The 16221-nt window shown below is 31.7% G+C and overlaps 2 protein-coding genes across 8 annotated transcripts in view; both read right to left on the bottom strand.

Annotated features, from left to right (window-relative positions):
• LOC120340709 (SLIT-ROBO Rho GTPase-activating protein 1-like) overlaps window positions 1–14144 on the bottom strand; it is a 38850-nt gene extending 24706 nt beyond the window's left edge. For all 7 annotated transcript variants that reach the window (XM_078120166.1, XM_078120167.1, XM_078120168.1 and 4 more), the window contains exons 1-10: window positions 13998–14144; window positions 10857–11043; window positions 9317–9488; window positions 8304–8441; window positions 8119–8217; window positions 7353–7481; window positions 5399–5547; window positions 4347–4524; window positions 3675–3887; window positions 3199–3283 (exon numbers count right to left, since the gene is read on the bottom strand). In XM_078120166.1, the coding sequence (XP_077976292.1) occupies window positions 3199–3283; window positions 3675–3887; window positions 4347–4524; window positions 5399–5547; window positions 7353–7481; window positions 8119–8217; window positions 8304–8441; window positions 9317–9488; window positions 10857–11043; window positions 13998–14052 (1405 nt within the window). In that variant the 5' untranslated portion in view covers window positions 14053–14144. The remainder of the gene's footprint in view (window positions 1–3198; window positions 3284–3674; window positions 3888–4346; window positions 4525–5398; window positions 5548–7352; window positions 7482–8118; window positions 8218–8303; window positions 8442–9316; window positions 9489–10856; window positions 11044–13997) is intronic.
• Window positions 14145–14213: 69 nt separating this feature from the next.
• Window positions 14214–15967, bottom strand: LOC120340711 (malate dehydrogenase, mitochondrial-like). The gene has a single exon (XM_039409056.2). It carries the CDS (start codon window positions 15880–15882, stop codon window positions 14839–14841), a length of 1044 nt encoding a protein of 347 aa, XP_039264990.2. The 5' UTR covers window positions 15883–15967; the 3' UTR covers window positions 14214–14838.
• Window positions 15968–16221: the final 254 nt, after the last annotated feature.

Here is a 16221-nt window from a genome sequence, read left to right as displayed (position 1 = left end):
CTTCACTTTGTACCATTCATGATGATTCCATTAATTTAGAGTAATTTAGAGTTTATTTTTAGTGCTCTGTTGCTCTCGTTTGTTGGTTTTTTTTGTTATTGAATGTGGCACATAAAATGGATAAAAATGTGTAACAAGCAAATCCAGGTCTTTTTATGAAAGGGCGGGAGGTTACAAGTGTTCAGAGTATTTGTAAGGCAACCAACGATCATAAAAGTTTGAAAACTATTACACCATAATCATTCCAGCCCCGTTCAGTTGATTTTACAACCTAAAACTAAATTTCAACAAATAAAATTTCACTAGAAAAGGTGACGTTTCGGAAATACATATTTCCAAGTTTCAAGATTGGCCATGCTAAAACAATGTTTGAAGGACTTTTTATCCAATTTCATGATTATATTGTTAACATTTTTTAAAATATTACAAAGGCCCGAAACAATAAATAATTGAAATTATAATCCAGCAGATAAACCAGAAAAACCATTCTGCTTATCAATACAAAAATCGTCTCAAGCAGATGCGTACTACAAGAAAAAAATATAAATTTACTCGTGATTTACAGGGATTGAAATTTAAAACAAATCAAATAACATTCTCTTAAATAATGTCCCCAATATGATGATCCACTAAGTCAGGGGTGTCAAACTCGCGGCCCGCGGGCCGCATGCGGCCCCAGAGAACTTCCAATGCGGCCCTCGAACGCCCATCAATATTTGTAATATTTTTGCAAGTTTTTTTTTTTATATAAATGTCATACATTTTTTAATTGAATATTCACACAGAAACGACAATTTACTGAAAGTGGTTTTGGAAAATTAATTTTTTTTTGTTTTCAATATGATCCAATTATGGCTAGCAAAAGAGTACTTGAAAAACACTTCAGGGATTAAATGAAACGCAAACTATATGAAAAAGGCAGTATTTTTGAAGTCAACTGGGCGTTGCAATATTTCTGCATTTCTCAAATTCTGATGCGCATTGTTTAATTTGTCATATTTCCATCAGTACATTGAAAGAATACAATATAAGTAGACATTCTCAGAATAAGATCAGCAGTCAATATGACAGATTTAAAGATCAACTTCGAACAGAAAATTTTCGTGTGTTTGTATATTAATATTATAATACAACTACCTAGTTACTAAAAATCATTATCAATCATAACTCAAGAGGTCCTATGCCACGTAATGGTAGGAAATGTCTGGTCCGAAAAGTCCGACATTTGTTTGTTTACAGATCTATACATGAAGTGATAAACGTAATATTTTTGCATTAATGAAAGTAATCAAACATTCTGAACGATCCAGATTAACCGATGATCATGTGACTTCGTTAATCAGAGTTGGTACTATAAAATCATTTCATCCTGATATTAGTAGGCTGGGGGCACAAAAGAGATGTCAAACGTCAGGACATATGCAATAAAAAACTTTGTTCAAAAATGTTTTGGATAGTTGTACATAGAAATATTTATGATTTTTTCTAATGACTACAGTAAATTGCAATAATAGTGAAATGCCAAAAATAATATGTAAATGGCATTTGAAATTCAAAAAAATAACAAAACTTCATTCGGCTGTTTGATTGAATCACAATATATGTCACAAAATACACCTATCTAAAAATATGCCCTAAGTATACATTATCATAATACGTCGAAAACTGTTTGCGGCCCTTTGCACAATTCCCAAAATGCAATGCGGCCCTCGAGAACCAACGAGTTTGACACCCCTGCACTAAGTGACATGATCGGCCAGATATAAATCAAATATAAAAATTTACTTTTACAAAAGTGGGCTAAAATGTAAAGCAGAAAGAGTAATGTACTCAAGGCACAACCTTGCAATCAGATCAATATGAGATAATGAGATCATTGTAATCCTGTAAGCATAATGATCTGCATTGAATAACATCAACTAAATATTTATGAAGGGTTAGAAATATTGTTCCAGTAACCCACAACAAGACCGCATTGATATCACAAAATACTCCAATTTTTTATTTTGCAATGTCCCAGGCTATTTATTTTTTGGAGAAAACTGATCATGGTTCGAGACGATGTAAGCCCATATATGTTTGGATGTTCTTGTATTTCTCTTTATATTAAATTTTGACTCGAAATATTTTAAACATCTCTACATTTTATAACAACTAAATTGGCTCTATCATTAGATCCATGGGATTATCAATATTACAATAGTAGGAATGATCACAGAAAATTATATTATATCATTTATATCATAGATACAGTAAAGGACGTATGTATTTAGAAAATAAAAAAATATGGTAATTTAGAATTTTTGCTTTTCAAAGAAATGAAATCGTTTTTGGAGGAATCTTATGTTATTCCAGTGGTTGCATGAGTTATGTCGAAATTCGCAAACTGAAATGTTTGCAAAAAAATGAAAAACATCCAACTATTTGTATATGGCCATACCGAATTATTTGCATGGCATACCTGTATAATATAATTTATTTTACTGTATTGTATTGATATGTGGGTGGAAAGTGCACTTGTATGTGGGTGTTGTTTTGGCATATTATGTCGTTTTCCAGTGAGTCAGCCATCATATAAACAAACTTTGTATAAGTATATTAGAACCAGCATGATGGAAAATTAGCCTCAATGGGTATATTATGAAATACGAGCTTAGGAGAGGAAATATTTTGTGCCAATTTTTTTTTTTTTTTTTTTTTTCAGAAACCTCATTATGTGGAATTCACTACGTCACAGCTGTTTTCCTGATCGTAATGACAGTTACTGGTTTATATCCCGCGTCACCGATATTATTCCATATAGCCTCACTGGATCTTTTCACGGTACTCATGTAGTAACAGTTAAGGTTGCATGAAACTAACTACCTTTCCTTGCTCTATATGCCTTTGCGCAGGTGGATCTGTATCTGTATTACGCAAGGATGCTGTAGCAAGAGTGTAAATGGCTGTTCTATATTTGTGTTCGTGTGTAGCAAGACTCTTGAATCAAATAGACTCTCGTAGTATATGTAGTTTCAGTTCCTTTATACAACTTGACGTAAAAGAGAGGAACAAAATTAGTTACCTCCATATTGGTACATACACTTCTGAAGCGCCTTTTCACTCAAGTAACTCCACTCAGAGATCAGTATCCTGATTCTGAGTGAGTGTACATGACCTTGCTTTGAGTCAATTTTCTAATAAAAAGATATGAATCACCTTCTCCTAAAGCCTGGTTTAATAAATCCCTTTTGATTTTCAATTTCTTGAGTTGGCCGCTTTTTTCTAAGAAATCTTCAAATTTCTGAAACCGAGAAAAATAAGGTGATTCAATCTAAAATCACTAATGAAATAAGCAAATATAGCGCAGCTCTTCATCGCTATGGAAACGATTCGAATTTATTAGCATAGACGCATACAAATATAGATAAAGGAATTAATCTAAACACATAATTAATAATAAATAGATTGAATCAATTATTAATAAAACAAACCCACAAAAATAAAAATAATTAACCAAAAAAGCCATTTGTAGCATAGCTTTGCAAAGAGGCACCACGAAAAAATACTCAATACAACTGATAATTAGCAATTGTATTAAGTATTTTATCTACCGGTAATTATAATTACCGTAAATACTATAGATAGTAAATGACTAATAGAAAATCACAACACTTGTATTTTTATGAATATACCTGTAAATAAAAAACTTCTTGGTCTTCAAGTTTTGTTCGTACCCTCGCAGTTTCTTTATTGAGAAATGGTTCAATAGGATGGGGGTAAGTGGGTGAAGAAGGTCCCCCTCCTACCCTAGTTGAATCGGGAATAAAAGCGCTTTCAAGCTCATGTTTTAATGAATCAGCTTGCTCGGCCATAGATTGCACTGTTGCAGCAAGAGTTTTCCTCATCTATAAAATCAATAAAAAATTTATAAAATCCAGAAAAAAATTGTTTATATAGAAATACAGTAATAGAAGATTAATTTCGAGAGCGAAAAGAATATTTCTTCCACACAGTTTTGTCTAAATAGAATAATATACAGTGAATAAAATAAAATCACCCAGTGGTGCTGCCAGGGGGGTCAAAACAGCAACTGTATCAGAAGTCTTTGGATGGGAATTTCTGATCCCGATTTTGCAACCTCACAAATCTGGCTCCGCCTATTTTTTTTTCAAAGAACTCTTCATTTGCAATCTTGTTTACTTTATTTTTTGCCATTCATTCAATTCTGATACAGTTTCACATTCAACCATTGCGCTAAAGTTTCCCATAAATCTCAGTAAATTAACCGCTGCATAAGTAGGGATTGAAATGTTCTTCCTGAACAAAACCCATCCAAATATTAAAGAAAATATTTAACTACCTACCTCGTCATCATCCACTAGCATTTGTTTCACAGTTCTCTCAATATCTTGATATCTTTTATCGGCTTCTCTTTGTAGTTGAGATTGAGAGAGGGTGACTTGGTTCACTTGGTCGCCATCGTGTGGACAGAATAAAAACTCAGGTGGGGAAGAGAACTGATTAGAATTGAACTCGAGAAACCTGAAAACATGAAAATACACATAAAAAATGTATAACATAATCAAATTTCAGGTCATAGTTTCAAAATCAAGTATTAATCAATGAAAAAGCCTATTGAAGAATGGAAGAAGCTCATTACAAAGTTAACAGGGTGATACCGAGTTTTTGATTTCAAGTATTCATGAAATGAACAAACAAAATAAGATAAGTTGTTATGCCAGAAATATTCAAATTACGTGGAAGGTTACAGAATCAAATCTATTTTATGTTTCATTAACACTCCGTTTACCAAATATACAAGAATAGAGAGACATTTCACTGACATCATTTGAATAAATGAAGGGAAATTTGTATATAACCAATTAATTAACAATATAATAGCATATTAAAAGTGTTCACCCAAAGTATATTAAAAACAAGGTGCTACCAATAATTTGTATTCTCAAAATCCTTAATAAGATTAATCCATGATTCACCATATAGCCAGCCTACTTACTAGTTTTAATAATGACCGACTTAAGAATTTTGTTACAGAATGTTTAAGATGATGAACACAAAAAATATTGGAACACAGTACAGTACACAAATGACCTACTATTAAGATTTACATATAGGCTATTATTAACAACAAATCTTTTTTTTTATGACAACTCAATCCAAAGGATCTTACAAAGTAATAGATTAATCGAATGCTGTTATTTAAAAAATCCACGCAGCTACTTTTATTAACCCTTTCACAGGTGGTTGTGTATATACGCATTAACAAAATCATAACCCTAAATTGTTATGACTTTATAATAACAAAACACACATTTACAAGAGAAAATTAACAAGTCACAATTGAAATAACTCCAAAAATTAATGATTACCTTTGAATGGTAAACAGAAGACCTACCTTGTCTTATCAGCATTAGAGTTTAATTCATCAACCGTTTTTCGCAACGCTAATAATGATTGAGCTTTCGCTTCCGTGGCAAGAGTTTCCATTTTATCATGAGCCATCCAAGCTCGTTTCAGAGATGCGTGATATCCTGTACTTTTGGCCTGTAATGAAAAAATTTGACATGACTGTGAACGAAAAAAAATGCAGGAATAGGCAAAAATACTAGTTATAGTCGAATAGATTAAATGTATTCAAGACTTTGAACCAAAATTTAGTATTAAAATCTAAGAAATTGTTTCATCGGGCCATAAAAACACTATTCTCGATATCTTTGATTTTCTAATAAACTTTTGAACAAAAAATGGATGATTTAATGCAAAAATTTTCAACCAAATATTTGCAATATGGATTATGTAGCCTATGTGACATTTTTAAAAAATGGACTGTTTTGAAAAAGGGTTTCTTAATTAAATGTTCCAAAATATGAATTTTGTTTTATACAATAATCTTAGAAAAAGATAAAAAAATTTAAAGTTACACCAACAAAGCTTCTGAAAATTAACAAAATGAATCTTCACGGTTCAATAACCAAGGTATGACTTCATAAGTGTGCTACCATTATAAATCAGACACTTCTAAACAAGGAATAATCTCTCACTCAATTGTATGAATGATCTATCAGTACTCGTAAGGGTTAACTACTACAGCACTTGATTGTATAGAAAGGTCACGCCTGTGTGGACAATGGTTTTAGGCAGCTAAACAAACTTCTGAGTACCATTCATAAAATCAAGTTACAAAGCATCTGTAGTAAAAAAAAAAAAACGAACATGCCACAGTTAGACAATCATGACAAGTAGATTTATTAAGTCATCACTGAATATTTACCATCAGGGGATTAATTATCATGTTCAAATTTAAGATATCATTAGAGAGTGGTGGCTACTGTATTCTACTAATCTCACAAATAATAACCTAGTAATACTCTATTCGAATTGAAAACAAAAAATGAACATTTCCAAGCCCTGATAAAATCGCACCTACCGGTATATAATAATCAAAAATTTTTTATACATTTCCGCGTGAATATATCTCTATTGAAGAAGCCTACTATATTTGTAAAAACCGAAATTTTTTCAGTTGAGCATAGCCTGCTCGACCAATTTATTACACTCTAAATGAAGTGATGGACATGGGGTTTGAATCTGAAATATTTAACTGGTAATGCGAACATGGTACTACAATACTATTACCACAAAACTATGTCGTTCATTAATTACGGTATTACGAATCTTGGCATATTTTTTTAAAAACAAAATGGGAAATATCCATACATAAGATGAGCTTAAACTCATATAATATATGGTAGTAGCTAAAATATCCTATTTATCGTACAACCGCGAGGAGGTAACATTAAGATTAAACATTTTACTCATTGAAACTCAAAATTGACAATTTATGTATTTTATGAATACAAGAAAAATCGGTCAAAATATGACCAATATATTTGCACTTTTTTGGCAGATTTATTTCTTATCAAATAAAATATTCAGGCCTAAGGTCATGGTTTCACCAAACTGACACAAATACTATTTATAACAAAGAAAGAACATCAAAATTTATTATGAAGGAACTCACATACATTCATATTAATATTAAAATATGACAAAGAAATTTATATTCAGGAGCGCCAGACCATGGTACATTTTTACTAAAAGGTACAGAGAGCAAAGGTGTGGCCAGTACATTAAACCTTCCATTCTTTGTCTAGAGTAGGGATAAACCTTTAAAAATAAACTAATTCGGAGGCAAAAAATAAAACTTGATTGAAGTCTAAACGGTGAATCAATACAACAATCCTCTCAGATTAACATTTGCATTTAATTTAAAGTTTCACCGAGTTAAGGTCACACTTACTCAATCAGAAACAAGAAAAACTGATTTCATATGGGTCTAATACACTTACATCTAGAACAGCAGCAAGATCAGTATTGTAATATTTATCAATGGCCGTGTTTGTAACTTCGAGTTGCATCAAATACTCATTTCTTGCTTTTATAGATTTCAATTTATTTTCTGAAAATTTCTGCGACCTCTGTAAAATAAAAGACAAGATTTTGGTACACTGTCATATAGTGAAATTAAATCATTGGGCAAATTTATACAAGAAAATTATATTATGACCAGGGATGTCTAGGATAAAGTAAATACTCTAATACATTGAAAATTAGTTCGGTATACGTTAAGCATTCTTGATTAGGCTATAGGATTAATTTAAAAGATATTTTCATTTGAAAGATCTCATTTTGGGGATTTTACTTGTTAACTAAGTAGGCTATTACCTTGTAAAAAAGAAAATATTTATCATAACAATGTTCAACTCAAATATTCTGCATTAACAAAACAATGGCTAATGTAAAAATCTTTGTGGAACCTGACCTATTTACAATATTCATGACATTACATATTTGAAAATAACGAAATAACGAAAATTGTATTCAGAACAATAAAATATTGAGCTTTGTCCATTTAGCCATTGAAGATTCATTCACAAATTAAAATACAGCTGATAAATCCTTATTTTCTGATATAAAATTTTTTTACACAAACATATGCTTGAAAAATTCCCCTTAAACTGAATTGTTCGGAAATTTCGATTGTATACAAAGACAAATTTATTCAATTTTACCCAATAAAATGAACAACAAAACTGGAAAAAGAAATAGGCCTACCTTTTCTTTTAGTTTCTCCAACTTCCTAAAAGAGGACGAACGTTTGGCTTTCGGATCAAGTTTTGGCGATTCGGTGCTTTTGTCAGCTCGTTTATCAAACTGTAAAATAACAATATATTGAATAGCTTACAAAATCGGGAAAGCAAACCATATTTTTTCGTGGAAATTATATTTAACATGAATACCTGTTTTTCAACTTGTTTTAATTTGTTTTCAGCTTGCACACATTCTGTGAAATATTGCTGGTATGTTTGCATGGATTGATATAATTTCCTCATATCTTTCATTAGGGTTTCTTGGCAGTTAATGCTGATCTCATGAGTCTGAAAAGAATTATAAAATTTTTTTATTGGAGTATTTGGTTGTATTAATAAGGTGAAGTAATATATATACTACTTTTCTTGCTGTGTTAGTGTATTTGTTAGTGGAATTTGAAACTAATAACAGATTATTCATTATAAAATGACCTTAATGATCTAGGATAGGTTGTAAAATGGTAATAAAATCTTATATTTAAACATTGGAAGTTCACAATACAAAGTTAACAATGATAAATAATGGGAGGGTTCTTTTTGGCATCATAAAATGACAATGAACCCTTATGAGATCCTAATCCATTAATTTATTACTTCAGGGACATCGTAAATTAATCAGCATCTGCCAAAGGAATTTGTATACCAAAGGCCAAGTATGGTAGATAGATAACTTATATCATTTACGTGTAAATCAATTATGATCCATACTTGAAGAAAATTCAGCATAGACAATGCCTTGACAACAAGATTGATGTAAGACAAAAGGTAGGCTGTCGAGTCTTCGTTTATTACTAGTGACAAATCAATCCGAAAATTGTGTCCAAAATGACATTTACATTTTTTTCAACGAAGAACTTGGAACGCCTTATCTTGGTATATCAAAATAAATTAATTTCTTAACATTTTTTGTTGTGAAAAATTTAGAATCACAAGTGACAAGCAATTAAGAGATATTGTTCAATCAATTTATTATAAATAAATTTAAAAACGCCAATAAAATTCCCCATTTTCCCATTAAAATCATGGCAAATTTAATTCTTCGCTAGCATACTAATAGAAAATTTACAAATAATTTAAAACAAAATAGTTATTCAAAAGTCATTCTTGCCGTCAGATACTATGATATGGATAACTTGAATATAGAACAAATACACATAATTTACCCTTTTATGTAATCTAACAATGTCTTCTGAAATTATTTGTAAATGTGGAACGAGATGTGTGAGGTAGATTGTAGATAAAACTGTATGATCCTTCCCACCACGCTGACAATGTTCTAACATTTGAAACCAACATTTTACAGGTGATTGAAGTTCAAGATCAGGTTGCTCTTTCCTGGAAAGTTAAAATCAATGATCGTGACTACTTACTCTTGAAAATGAGCATGATTAGGAGCGTATATGCTGCTTGTGACACCTGCCATGTCAACTTGTATATTTGACAGAAACGAGACGTCACATTTGGACACGAATGGTATTGGGGAACAATGACTTTTCAAACACTTGGAATTCAAATTATACTCTATATCAGCTATAATCAGATGCAAAAATAAATTAATTATTAGGTATAGAAGTACAATGTACAACAGAGAGAAAAACTGAAAAAATTTTTGATTTCTAAACACAGTTCAATAAAATTAGCTAAGCATTAACAGAATTAACTTAAAAATTACTCTTACAAGCTTAAAATAATGAGAAGACCACTTTTATTCTAGATAATGATAAAACAGCAGCAAAAATTTTGAATGTAGCTCAATTGGATTTATAAAAATCAATTTCAATTGGCGCAAAATTTTAGTGAAAGCGAAAAAAGGGCTGTAAAATTCAAAACTTGATATTGAATGACCTTGCCTACAAAAATAAATATTATGAATCCGTAAACTAACAATGTAAATAAATGGAAACCAGAAAGATACAGTAAGAAAAAGCTTTCAACAGTTCTAGTTGTCTGGCATTTACAGATTTTCATTGTAAAGATTTCGCAGCGCCACACATGTAACAAATTACTAGGCCTTCAAAATATGTTTGAACAATGGGCATTTTAAAATTATACCGCTATTCTGTTATCACATTATGAGGAAATAGTGCATTTGTAACACTGTAAATTACGGTCATCAGAAATACAAATGATAATGTTGTCTTCTTAAAGAAAATCTGTTGCAAAGCATGTGTTACGATGACGTCATATAGGTTGGCCTGCTAATCAATATTATGTAGGGACAGGAAGTTTGTCAGCATCATGATACATTCTGTGATAAGTTACTGTTGCAAATCATTTAAACATCGCTGAGAAAACTTATCAGAATACCTTTTCATAGAAAATAGCATTCTTAATAATATTAAGCTATTCCTTAATTATTAGGAACCATGATTTGACTATGACACAAGTCAGTAAATCAATGTAAGCAACATGTTGATCGAAGCTAGATTATATTTGAATGTGATATGTCCACCTAATTAATGTAAAATTGATACTCATTCAGTTGTTGTAATAATAAGTTATTGCCCAGAATTTGTCATTAAAAAATATGGAATAAAAACATGCTATTCAATGAAAATTTCCTTTTTTTTCAAAGTCTAAGAGTGAGTTATGAAAGATTTGGTATGGAAAAAATAATAAAATATGACGTATTTTCTAGATATGGATGGAAATGAACAGAATAAGGACTGATTACTAATAAAAAAAATTCATTATTCTACATACTTGAGAGCATACAATCCTCTTTGCTTCGATAAATATTTTTCAGATAAAACTTCTACTTTTCTGGCATATTCATTGTCAATTTCCGCCTTTCTTTTGAGGAAATCTTGAATATCATTCAGTAAGGCTACTCTTGATTCTGTGTGTTGATCGAGGCATTTTAATTGTTCGTTCAACTGCACACGAATTTCTGTAAAAAAAAAAGAATATTTTGTAAAATGACACTTATTTCACAAATTTGGCTCCGAACAAGGCCGTGTATCGTGTATAAGCAGCCACAGATATGTTAAAAGCTCCTATTTCTGAACTGGATTCTTCTGGTTCGGCATCACCCACTAAATTTATCACCCTTCGGGTGAACTGGTGGGTATTGAACTTTATTAATAACCCGAGATGTGTATTCAGTGACGCCAATGCAGTTCAAGACTAACGCATAACTGCTGGGCCACTGTGCATCAAACCAAATGTAGCGATTCAAAATTTACCAATATATTTAAAGCCAATTGGAATTAGGCACATAACAGTACAGTTAAGCCAAAACCTCTAGCGAAGATGAAATAGCAAAAATCAAAATACAGAGCAAGCCATCTAAGCAGAGAATGTCAAATCAGATTTGAATATGATCAAATATGATAGACTGTAGGAGTGTAGGTTACTTCTTGCTGGGGAAGTTGAATGTATTTGTCAACGTCAAATAGTAATTGCAAACAATACTAAAATAAATTCAAACTAATTGCATAGTTTTATGATATATTAGACATGTGATAAACATCTCAAGTCATTGTGCACAGGTGTGAAAAACTCAAGCAATCATCATTCAATTTATATTGTGCAATAGGTGTGAAAAGATATTGATGTAATCCTCTTTAACCCAGCGTTATCACGAAGTAAACCACAACACATTGATCGTATCACACACACACACAGTCTCCTTTACTAAACAAAGCCCAAAAATAAACTGGAATAGATAGAATGGAATTTGCGTCTAAGGAATTTAGTTTGGAGAGAAATACATTGAAGAGAGAAAATAAAGCACTTGGTAATGAAAGTCACGGATCATTTAAACTTGATCCTTCCATCAAAGAGAAAAATGTTTGAACAATAAAATCAATACTCTCAAAGTGAAATGGTGCACAGGGAAGGCAAAGAAAACAATTGTTGAATACAAAATCACCCACAAGCCACAAAGCCATTCATTGATATATTCTTTGTTCTAAATTATCACTTTGAGGCAATTATTTTTAGATCATAATTTAAAAATCTTCATGGGAATAGGCATGGTGCATGGTTGAAATACTCTAGCACTAGCAGTAATGCTCAATAGTGGCCTATTATAATAAGCAATTGTGTTAATAAAAAAGTCGTAATTTCCAAGTCTTTTGTCAGCGATATCACAAGTTTTTACATACATTTTTATTATATGATGTGCAGACTGTAAAAACAAGTTTTTATCTATGAGAATCGTTCTAGAAAAGTCCAGCTATATACATTTAAAAATTTAAGTCCGAAATGTAAGTTTCAAATTTATGCTCAATTGAAATATTGTATTGGCTTTTTATGTACCGGTATGTATAAATAACCATTATTATCATTTTACCGAATAGTTTTTCTTTTTGAATGTAATTATTGGCGCTAAAAATTTCAAAACCTAGTTTTCCTTCAAATTAAAATTCCTAGCTGAAACTCAATATTGCCACAAGAAATATTTATGTAAACAAGAGGTTGACATTCTTTTGCTTCTTTTGTCAATAATGTTTCGCTTCAATGCCTTATTGTTTTTGTTAAACAAAATCAAGAAACTAAAAGCAAAGCAGGAAACAAGGATCAATGCCAATGTTCCTTCATACAAAATCATTTCCTATTCTATGGCCGGAGATAGATCAAGAAATTTATTTATCTTTGACTCGCACATGATCTATCAATAATTTTAGAAATACTTTCCCATTGGTCATGGTCAGTGGAGTAAATCAGATGAGTTCCCGCACAATTACACGCTAAATTAACCATCTTGAATAGGAATGTGGAACAGTGTACTGTTGTTTAGGATTAAATAACACATACAAACATGACGCTGGACAATGTTACTAATCTTATTTTCTAATATTTCATTCCAATTAGAGAAGTCTAATGACCATTGGCCATGAGTTTCAACTTTCATCTATTTTGCCAAAGTCCAGAACGCTTTTAATACATGAATGAGATTTGGATAAAATTTTCTATACAGCACACAAGCCTACGTAATTTGAAAAAAAATAAAAATAATCCTTTTTGCAGATGTTGCATAAAACGAAATCAGCATTGAAAAAAAATTCCCAGCATATTTTCAAAAAGCGTACAATGTATAATTGAAGTTGATAGTCGAGCATGAGCAATTACTGTACCAGAAAACAAATCAATATGTGTGGTACGCATTCTAGATTGCACTGTATCTCACGAAAAATTGCAAAGAATTTGCCCTTTGGCATTTCAGAACTCTTATCTTCTGTTTATCTACACCAGTCATGGTGATCATAATTCATATTCATTGGTCAATGAAGGGCCACAGTTAACATTCAAAAAACAATCACTTTTCTTCTTAGATCTACACATGAAAAAACTCAACAGAGGATACTATGTAAAATTGTAACAAGCAGACAAGTTGTCTGGTTCAGAAATTCAGGTAAAAGCTAATCCTATTTCATGTGACCCAGAGTTTTTCCGGTCTGTACCACGATGCTTCCAGGAAAAATAAACTTATGTAACACAAAGAGGTTATGTTTTATTGAGCCTCCCACCACAAATTGATAAAAAAGTATAATTTATTTAAATTAGAAATTTGATGACAATGCAAATGCCTCAAAATCTCTCAACCATTCTGCTCACTGGAACTGAGATTTGTATTCTTATTAAAGCTAGGATAAATTTTATATCAATTAATTAATTTCGTAGATATCAAATCTTGAAATAAAAGAAAGAACATGGATTCACAATGAAAGGGATAAATTATCAAATAATTGTAATCTTTGAAAATTTAAAAAAATCTCCATTAAAATATGAGTCAAATTTTGATTTTTCATCTACATCAAAAATAAACTCGAGAAATTTAATGATAAATCTTGCAAAAATATTAATATAAGTACAAACTCTTCTCCAAAATACACTCACCTTTAATTCGATTATCGCACTCAACCAGAGGTGGTTTATCTTTTTTAGACATCATTATGATTCCAGATTATCAGTAAATCCCACAAATAACTGTCTTGACTTGCACTGTTATAATCCAGATCCAGAACCAGCTACCAATCAGGGAAAGTGAACTTTAATCTAGTAACATTTATACCTAATTTATCCCTGATTTCAACTATAAGAATATCCTGCTAACTAGGCAAATTAATGAATAATTTAGCGAAATTATATAATCATCAATAGGCATTGTATCAATACTATGTCCAAATAATTAGCACATGAAATAACTACGATTTACAGTCGCATTGTGGCTCAAAATTAAACTATGAAATTCAATGAACAGGGATATATAACGGATTGCCAAAATCTGCATGGGGATCAGAGATGATCAAAACCGAATAATTTGAACTATTCAAAATACATTAATAGTAAATATATTTGCATTAAATAATGAATGTATCCTGAAATCAGCTATGTTTAAAATAGCGATAGTGGAGATATATCTGATGAGATATCAGAGTGCCGAATGCTGATTTAAATTGGCTCATTAGAATACAATTTATATTTATAATAATGTATTCTAATATTCAAATCGACTTGGACATCCCCGAGATTAGAAATATGGAAATGAATCACAACAATTTAAAAGCTTTTTATAAACAAAAACCTTAGTTGTTGAGGCAAAATATCTTATCAGAAAAGTCTATGCACGACCTAGAATGCAAAATGCAATAAATAATCATTGAACAATGGTTTATATGTAACTGAAAATTGGAACTTAATATTATTCAAAAATTGTTTTGAAGAATTAGAAATTGTCCTAGTTAAAATTGGCTGCAAATTCTTCTCCTTTCTTGATAGATTTTTGAAGTTCAGGTACACATGCTTTGACAAGTTCCTTTTCGAAATCAGACAGATTTCCGAGACCCAAGTTCTTTTCGATACCTTCAGGTCCGAGAACTAAAGGAGTTGAAAAATACGAAGCCTCTGTAACATCTGATCTCACAAAGGCACATTCTACAACTCCATCTTTACCAGCAAGTACATCGAGTAAGGATGATGCAAAACGTGCACCTGCGTACGCCATGGATAAGGTTGCAGAACCTGCACCATCTTTAGCTTTCACCACTTCTGTACCTGCTTCTTGAATACGCTCCGTTATAGCTTTGAGCGCAGCAGCATCAAAAGATACAGATGGAGAACAACTTGAAATTAAGGGAATAATGGTAATACCGGCATGACCACCTATTACAGGTACATTAACTGTTGAAACATTAAGTCCTTTTGCTTCAGCAATAAAAGCATTAGCTCGTACAACATCCAAAGTAGTAACACCAAAGATTTTATTGGGATTGTAGACTCCTTGCCGTTTGTACATTTCAGATGCAATAGGTACAGTGGAGTTTACTGGATTAGAAATAATTCCAAGAAACGCACCTGGGCAATGTTCAGCGCAAGATTTTGCTAGAGATGCTACAATACTTGCGTTCGTGTTGAACAAATCGTCTCTAGTCATCCCCGGTTTTCTCGGGACGCCAGCAGGCATGATAACAACATCAGCCCCTCTGAGACACTCAGCAATTTCAGCATCTCCAGTATGTCCTGTAACTTTTGCTTGTGAATCAATGTGACTCAAATCTGCAGTAACTCCTGGGGTATTCATGATATCATACAACGCAAGGTGGGAAACTCCAGGGTTCTGCTTCATAAGCAAAGATAAAGGTTGACCAATTCCTCCTGATGCACCCAAAATTGCAACTTTTTTGTTGTTTGTTGCTGAAAGTGACAAGCATCTTGTGATAGGCTTGGTGAAAGTACGATTAAGGCTTTGCTTGAAAATGCGATTCACGGTGTTGGCCATCATATTTTTGTAGTAATTACAAATTAACTAAGTGAACAGACAATGCAAAGTGAAATTTAAGTCAAAACTGCAAAAGGAATAGTTGGATTTTTTAAAAGACTATAATTTGTTTGACTATTTGATTATGGTAAGTTAAGAAAACTCAGAACATAAAATAAAAAAAATAAAAATCACATCACCACAATCTGATGATACTCCACGCGATAAAACATCTCATCAAATATTTGCATTGATTGAGTAGCTACAGTAGCTAGGAACTTGAAGCACTTTGAACAACACAGATACAACCTATTTTCAAGATTACAGAATCTCCAAACAAAACAGAGCTTGAATCCACAGTAA

Source organism: Styela clava, chromosome 14, assembly GCF_964204865.1.
Source record: "Styela clava chromosome 14, kaStyClav1.hap1.2, whole genome shotgun sequence".
Lineage (NCBI taxonomy): Eukaryota > Metazoa > Chordata > Ascidiacea > Stolidobranchia > Styelidae > Styela > Styela clava.
Note: the sequence above shows the minus strand (reverse complement) of the source record. Positions and strands in the feature narration are given on the sequence as shown.

Coding starts and splice junctions, on each gene's coding strand:
- LOC120340711 (XM_039409056.2), bottom strand. CDS start 15,882: ATGATGGCCAACACCGTGAATCGCATTTTCAAGCAAAGCCTTAATCGT.